Source organism: Arabidopsis lyrata (genome assembly GCF_000004255.2).
Source record: "Arabidopsis lyrata subsp. lyrata unplaced genomic scaffold ARALYscaffold_172, whole genome shotgun sequence".
NCBI lineage: Eukaryota > Viridiplantae > Streptophyta > Magnoliopsida > Brassicales > Brassicaceae > Arabidopsis > Arabidopsis lyrata.
The window spans coordinates 6519-15141 of NW_003302432.1; the positions used below are offsets into that span (position 1 = coordinate 6519).

An 8623-nucleotide genomic window follows, 5' to 3' on the forward strand; every position below is an offset into this window, starting at 1 on the left:
CAACCCATAAACTCATTTAACTCTAAATTCATTGGGTAATGAGTTGAGTTGAGTTGGGTTAACCATTTTGACACCCCTAGTTGCAGGAATAAGAGTGTTTTGTACCCAAAAAAAAGTTCAAAGATAGTCTTTGAGACACGAATAACATACAATGTAGCTGCAGTCGGTTGTGACGAAGGGTGCTTCATGGTTTGATAGGCAAAATTCAATATTCATTACGGTAGGAACTTCATTACCACTTTTAGAGACTGATGTCTTGAAGACCAGAGCTTCTTTAAGATACTCATTATTAGGATGATTAAATCAATATAGTACAAATGTTTGTACATGTAAGTGTTATGAGTCTAATACTCCTTTTTATTGGATTTTTTCCCAAAAACGTTTTTTCTACTAGTCGTCTCAATCGCCATATCGTAAAGATATTAGTATCATAAATAAGATTTCAAGGATAAGTAATAGTTCTAATAAAGGATAAAAAAATAGTACGTATTATACTATTATATATAATATAACGGACATTGAGACGTTTAAGAAAATTAACATATCAAATAGTAAAACAAAAAAATGTAAAAAGGGAAAGACACATAGAAAACAAATGATATGTATGTGCTTATGAGATAATCAACTTAGTAAAGTAAGTTCATAGTACATGAAAAATAAAAGACTAAATGGTGACATTAGTTTGAGGAATTGTTGTGGAAAACTTGTTGAATTCTTTTTTGTCACATCATTTACACAAATAAAAACTTGAGGAAAGCTTGAGGACTTTTAGTCACATCATTTGGTTTAGTAATATTTTTAAGTTTGTAATGTTATTATTATCATTATTATATTTTTAATAAATTATGAATACTTTGTTAGACAAAAAAAGAATATAATATTACAAATCATATTTTCATAAATCTTTTTTAATAAGTTTGTGTGATGATTACAAAAATAATTAGTTGACTTTTCTTTAAAAATAAAAGACATAAATATTGATGAAATTGGTTAGGTTCATATTGATGACTAAACAATAAAATTAATTTTGTAAACAATTAATAATTAATTTTAATAGCTTAATGTTTTATATATATGATCATTATGTTAGATAAAACTATTAAATATATTAGCGATGTTACAAAGAAAAAACTATTACATATATTAATTTAAAATTCCACCAAAATCTACCTTGAGTATATTTAAAGTCATGAACATTTAAGGATGAAACCACTCATTTCAAAGTGCGAGATTGATCGGTTGATTGTTGGCGACTCTAGATATTTGGTTACACATCATGTTTTGTAGTCGATTTTATCATCAGCATGAACAATTGTACCAAATACAGATGGTGATGCCTTAGGTTAAACCAAACAAAATAAACCTTAATTCCCTTGATATTTTATTTTATTAGGGATCATACTTTACTTGATCTTAGTGGGTTTCACACACCAGAAGAAACCTCCATATATAAACATAAAAATATTTGTTTGAAGATCATATCACTCCACAATTAAGTTATCAATTCAAGATCTCAAAAGCTAACATTGTTATTCACATATATTTACTTTCAATGGCTCATAAATATCATACTAAACTTTGGATCATTCTCGGTTCAATTCAAAACTCGACTCGTTAAATATTCCCATTTTTTGTTATTTTGACCAATCATCATGCATGATCCCAATGCTGAATTAAGGAGCAAATATATTCTCGTAAATATACAACACCAATGTCATTACCATTAATCTTGACCGCTTTCGTTAAAAACCGCTTTAATTTCCGGTTTGCTTTTAGATATATAAAATCTTAATTCTTAGCATGAAAATTTCTCCACTCGTATGGTTAGGTGTTTTAACACGATCTAAAATTTACATAAAACCATACATTTCAGTACAACAAATGGTGCAAGTGGTACAAATTAATGTGCATATTTATTAATATGTCTAAGATTACACGTAAACTGAAAATTACATACAACAGCTTTAACAATATTTTAAAATCCTCACACAAAATATTCGTTATATAAGATTAAGATCTATTCAAACCAAGACTCATATATAGTGTGAAGCCCCGACCCGGTTTTTTTTAAACAAAATTAAATATCCCCATAAATACTTAATTAAATCAACCGATAAAACAACAGCAACCAGCAAGTCAAAAATGCAATTTCTTAAAAATAAACAATTCAACCAACATAACCAGAAATAACTAGCAATCCTAGCATAGTCTTAAACCGGGTTCAAGCAACATAATAAAACGTAACAAAACGAGTTCCTAGATCATCCTCTCTTCCTTGCCATGATTCCACGTCACACTTTTTCTTTACCAGCACCATAAAGAAAGAGATGCGTAAGTATTATCACAAATACTTAGTGAGGCGATCCTCCCATCTACCGGCTATACACACAAGCAAGATAGAAAAATCAAGACACCAAAACAAAAACCAATCAACAAATCAAACCAGACAATTTCAGGAAGCTGAAAAGCTCCCAGCCAGACCTGGTGTCGATCGACACCGACGCCGCAGCAGACCTGAAAAACGCACCTCGCCTCTCCCGGCTCGACTCTCTGCTGCCCACATCGAGTCTCCCACGATCCAAGGCACGAATACAAACATACAGGATCATATCAACCAACAATCACACCTCAAATCATTCTCAATCAACCTATACATTCAAACAAAGCATCAAAACTTCCCAAACTTGCTTAGATAAGCCATGGTCACGCACTCACCTGGATTTAGGATTGATTTGAGACAAAGAACAGCAGAATCCAGCACCACCACGACCTTCTCTCAACCCACAGCCGCTGATCTGCTCTTCCTCCTCTTGCTAACACCAAAAAACAAGCTATCCTTCTCTCCTAAACTCACTCAAACCCTTCTCTTTTCTCTCTAGATCAACCACAAAGCCAACTCTCTCTTTTTCTCTTTTCTGGAACAACAAAACACTCAAAGAATGGAGAGAAAGGAGGCTGTGTCGTTTTTAAAACGAGACATAGGGTTTTTCCCAATCAGTTCCTGACTAAACCAGCAATTTAAAGCGAACCGGTCAAACCAGAAATTATTGGTGTCGACCGACACCACTTGGTGTCGATCGACACTACCCCTCAAATCCGGGTTCGGGATGTTACATATAGAACTATATATTTGTTTTGTTATATTTTCATTTATTTAATATAAGCTCATAGTCATATCCAGCTGGAAGTTACACAAGAATTTAAACAGAGAGAAAATGAGAAAGAAAAAAAGTAGTCAGGTGCTTTGATAAGCATAGGCCTGGGCAAACGGTTTGGACCGAAGAAAACCGAACCGACCGAACCTAATTTTTCGGTTTCGGTTTTCCTTCACTTCAAAATAGAAAACTGATCGGCTGATTGTTAAATTTAGATCGGTTATCTAATCGGTTCGGTTCGGCACACGGTAACCGATCGGTTAACCGCAAACCAAGAGACCTCTAACCCTAAGACTCTTATCTCTCTCCCTCGCAGCCTCTCATTTTTTTCTCTCACGACTTCACTCTCCTTCTCTCACGATTTCGAAGGAGAAAAAAAAGAGAAACACCAAATCTCTTCTTAATCTTCGATCTCCCTCATTCATCTCTAACCTCTGTTTCTTGTAACTCGATTCCTAAATTTTCAAAGCCCCAGATCGATTCGAAGGAAACTATCAAATCGACTCGAACCCTAAACCATCAAAGTCTCGAAATTGTAAGGTCTTCCTCCTTCCTTGTTGTTAAATCTAATGAAATTTGAAGTCTTTAATGTATGTGTGGGGATTTTGTCGTTTGATTTTGTTGTTTGTAGTATAAACCCTAATTCATCAAACTTTCGATTTGGGGATTTGTTGTTTTAATGTTCGATTTGGGGTTTTGATGTCTGTTTAGCTGTTTTATATCTAATGAAATTTGAAGTCTTTAATGTCTGTGTGGAGATTTAGTCGTTTAATTTGGTTGTCTCTAGTATAAACCCTAATTCATCAAATTTTCGATTTGGGGCTTTGATGTTTTGTTTAATTTGATGTCTGATTTAGTCGTTTTGGGTGTTTGATGTTTTGTTTAATATGATTTAGTCATTTAATTTTGTTGTTTTGTTTTAGTTTGATGTCTGATTTTTACATCTCTTTTTACTTCTTCTCTGTAGATGTCTTCTGAAGATTACATCGACATGGACTCTGAGCCAATTCCTCAAGAATCTGCTAGCACTGGAAACAAAAGGAAAAGGGCTACAACTTGCTAGTGATGTTGAAAGTGGAAAACAACTTGGGGTTGCCTTATGATGTTTTAGATTGGTGGAGGTGTAATACGTCAAAGTTCCCCATATTATCTCAACTTGCTAGTGATGTTCTAGCAATTCAAGTATCCTCTGTGGCTTCAAAATCTGCTTTTAGCACTAGTGGAAGAGTATTAGATCCTTATAGCAGTTCTTTAACTCCGTATATGATCGAGGTTTTACTATGTCTGCAACAATGGCTGCGGTGTTCTTATCAGTCTCAAGCAAATGTTGCAAACTTGGTGCAAATGCTGGAAGAAGAGAATTTTCTTGACTCGCTTGGTAAGTATGATTTCACATTCGATAATATTCTGTCTTTTCATTTATAATTGATATAACAAAGTCAGTTTTTTCTTGTGTAGATTCTCGGAATTCAATAGCACCTTCTCAGTGATCTTCATCTTGGAATGAAATGGAATGTATGGTATGAATCTAATTTATTTGTTTCTGTTTTGTTTCTTGTAACATCAGTCCCTAGCTAAGTTATGACTTATGAATGTTTTCTCTTTTGTGAATGCAGCATCGTTGTTTCTTGCCTTGATAGGAACCAGAAGTTAAAGCCTTGCGCTTGGTATTTTGCTATTTTCATAAGTTGCACTTATGACTCTCCTCTTTATTTCAATAAGACCTTAATTTGGATGTTTTGGGTTATGTTATGCTTCTCTTATGAACTTTTACTGCTTAGACTTGAAGTAGAAACTGGTTTGTAATATTATTGTCGTTTTTTGTTGCATTTGGTCTAGAATTTGGTCTATTTCGGTTCAAATTAACCGAAATAGAAATCAGTTCGGTTATTTTCGGAATTGATTTAAAACCTTGTAACCGAACCGAAATAACCGAATGCCGAACCGAACCGAACCGAACTTTTATTCGGTTCAATTCGGCAAAATTTTTAATAACCGAAAAAACCGAAAAACCGAAAAAACCGAACCGAATAACCCGAAAAAACCGAATGCCCAGGACTAAGCAAACAATTTTGTGGTTTATATGAGTTTTAAACAAGCAAACAGTCCCTTCGGGGACATCCGATAAAAAAAAAAAAACAAGCAAACACAAAAAAGAAGAGAACTCCAAAAACGACTTTATACCAATATCACTCACGTCACGTGTGGACCAAACCAAATCTTTCTCAAATCGCAGCCAAAAGGAAATTTGACAATTTTTATTTTATTTTATTTTTATTCATTAAGAAAATATTCTATTAACACACAAACCGAATAAACTATAGACAAAAAAAAAACAAAGAGAAAAGATCATATTTGAAAAAAAAAAACAGAAATTTATTCCAAAAACAAATTAAATTCGGTTACAGAAAGGGAGAAATGCCAAAAACAAACTTTTTATTATTTTTTGTTTAATTTAAGGTCAAAAGAACAAAAAAATGACAGTGATTTTTAAATCGTTTTATTATTGTTTGTTTAATTTTAGGAAAACCAAAAAAAAAAAAGAAATCTTTGGTTATATCTTCTCCGATCTTCTAGGTTCCATTTTTAATCTCTCTGATTCAGTTATTCTCTCTGACCAAACGTTTCCAAAATTTTCTCTCACTTTCTCGGGAAAATTTACAACCAATCCTAGAAAATTCACACAGCTATTTTTTAACTCATCCAGATTTTCCTTAATCATCATCATCCCTCTCCCCTATTTCTACTTTATCATCCACAAGTTTTTTCACAATCCTGGGATCATCATCATCATCGTCATGATTTGATTAGCAAACATAACCCAGAATCAAATGATGAATGACCTTATCAACGATGGGTCAATTTTCACTAGATTCTATTTCCTCGGAGAAATCTGAGAGAAAGAGGTTATTTCACTAATCGTCTTGTCACGTGCGAACGTTTTTATTTCCTTTCTCTCAAATGACTCGTCACGTGATTTTAAAATCGCCGTTGTTAGCTTCAACGGAAGAATCAACGATGAGAAACTCTCCTCCTATGACGACGGCGTTGAGCAAAGAGAGACGCAAGGTTGGGGAGGTAGCGGGAGGAGCGGCGGCGGAGTGTGCGGCGGTTTGGTGTTGTTGTCCATGCGCGGTTGTGAATCTGGTGGTTTTAGCCGTGTATAAAGTTCCGGCGGCGGTTTGTAAAAAAGCTTGGAGACGAAGTAAACGACGACGTTTTACGAGGAAACGACATGGTTTGCTTGCGTCAGCGACGGCAGAAGGAAGTGAGAGCACCGTACACGCTAGATTGAATGGGGAAGATCTAACGGCTGAGATTGTTTTTGAGGATTGTCAAGTGAATGGTGAGTTAAACGACGTCGTTAGGCTTGAGAATGAAATGTTGGATCGTTTCTATGGGGCTGGCTTTTGGAGAAGCCCTTCACAGAGGGACACGTCATCAGGAAGCCTATGAATTCTTCTTATGAGTCTTTTGGGTTTTTGAAAGAACTATAGTAATTTATTTATTAAAAAAATATATGTAAGTTTAATTGTGTGGGTATGTGAATAGGAGAACCTAGCATCCTTTATACAATTTTATTTGTTTTCTGTTCGTTTTAAATGTAACTATGTCTCATTGTGTTAGAAATTAATGGAACCCATAAAGACCCAACAGGATAAAATCGCTAAAACCCTAACCAAACCGAACTGTGTTTTTTAGGGTCGATTCCGGTTCCGATTTTTATGTTTCTGCCTAGGTAAAACAACGTAAACATCAATGTGATATCTCAATATGTTATGATGAACATGAACTTAATATAGAGTTATGTGGATGTTTATTGCTCGGTTTAAATAATGAATCAATTTCATCATGATTCTTAGTTTTGTTAATGGGAAATTTTGATAATGAAAGTGTATTTGTTTTCATTGATCAAGAACTCTTTATTTTTCTTAATCAAGAACTCATTGTTCTTTCTTCATATCGTTATCCATTCTTTGTAGTTCATGGTAGTTGAAAATGCATTCGGGCCTTATGAGCAATCAAATGTACATTAGTTATACATTAAACATACATAAGAATAAACCAATAGTCAAGTGTGTGGTCATTTTAGATTATCCCCTATATATTAATCGAGAAGCATTTTAAATAAAAAAACCTTACCTTCACGTGTGATTTATAAGACTGTCATGCTGACATGTCGCAACCAGAAAAAACTCTGAGCAAACTTAATAATTATCCAATATTTACTAGACTAATTACATATAATGCCATTAGTGGTATTTTTTTTTTTTTTTTTGGGCAAAACATTTCTTTTACTGATTACTTAGGGTTCATTACAAAACAAGAGGGCTTCTTTCGCCAAAGCATCAGCTTGACGATTACAATCCCTGGGAATAAAATTGAAAGAGCAGAAATCAAAGTTGGAAGATAGAGTCAGGATATCGTGGAGAATCCCGTGGAGTTCCTTGTGTGGAGTCTCCGAATTGAGGGCTTTGACAAGGTTTAGCGAGTCAGAAGCGAAGAAAAATTTGGTGTACTCCAATTCAATTGCAACTCTCACCGCTGCAAGAGTTGCTAAAGCTTCAACAACCAACGGGGGATCGGACATGATGATAAGTGGTACTTATGCATATTTTTCCTCTATATTTAAGAGATTAGCAATTAATAAAGAAAATTAATTAATAAAAACTATATATATTGACGAAACAAGTAAAAAGTATATATCATGATGAACAATATATAATATAAATGTTTATTATATGTTTTGTACTTATATTTTTTTATATGTTTTATAAAAAACATTTAGAATTTTAACATATATGACATTCTATTTTTTGTTATAAATTACAAAACATCTAAATGTATATGTGAGCCCATATGTTTCTTAAATATATTTGGAACATAGTTTTACATAAATTAGTTAGTAACATTTTATTTATTACACATTCACTATGAACAATATTTAATATTAATCTATGTTAAAAATGTATCCGCTTACTCATTATTTTCAATATTATTTCTTTTCAAATTTTTACCTTATCAATTTATTAAAACTTTTACACGGCTTACTCAATTTATTAGTCATTTACTCATTTTAGTTACAATTTATTTACAACCCAATACCTTATCGTAACAATATAAATTGATTCATAAAATGAGGGATATGCAATAAATCAATCCTAACTACATAGAATTATCAAGAATAATAAAGGATAATAAAATTTTATTACGTTTAAAAAATAATTATTCATACTCTTTTCAGTTTTTATATTGATTTTTTTCCAAAATAAAATCTTAATTAAAATACAAAAATATTCGAATATATTTCAGAATTATAGGAATGATATTTCAAAAAAAAACTTTGGTCAATATTTTAATTTAAAATCTTATTCCTAATATGGAATATCCTAATTCCTAACTAATAAAATCTCCAAAATATATGAGTTACTAAATCATATTCAAATATTCAGCGGCTCGTAGGTATG

At 32.8% G+C, this 8623-nt stretch overlaps 1 protein-coding gene and 1 long non-coding RNA gene across 3 annotated transcripts; both read left to right on the plus strand.

Annotated features, from left to right (window-relative positions):
• Nucleotides 1-3356: 3356 nt before the first annotated feature.
• Nucleotides 3357-4984, plus strand: LOC110226207. Of its 2 annotated transcripts, none has more exons than XR_002330269.1 (4): nt 3357-3695; nt 4123-4533; nt 4614-4675; nt 4772-4984. It is a non-coding gene; the product is annotated as an uncharacterized LOC110226207 (long non-coding RNA). The 2 variants fall into 2 exon arrangements; XR_002330268.1 differs by having other exon boundaries at nt 3357-3690.
• A 741-nt stretch (nt 4985-5725) lies between these two features.
• Nucleotides 5726-6806, plus strand: LOC9298849. Its single transcript, XM_021016978.1, has one exon. It carries the CDS (start codon nt 6117-6119, stop codon nt 6609-6611), a length of 495 nt encoding a protein of 164 aa, XP_020872637.1. The 5' UTR covers nt 5726-6116; the 3' UTR covers nt 6612-6806.
• Nucleotides 6807-8623: the final 1817 nt, after the last annotated feature.

What these genes read in the sequence shown, in the direction of transcription:
- LOC9298849 (XM_021016978.1), top strand. Translation starts at nt 6,117, where the DNA reads ATGACTCGTCACGTGATTTTAAAATCGCCGTTGTTAGCTTCAACGGAA.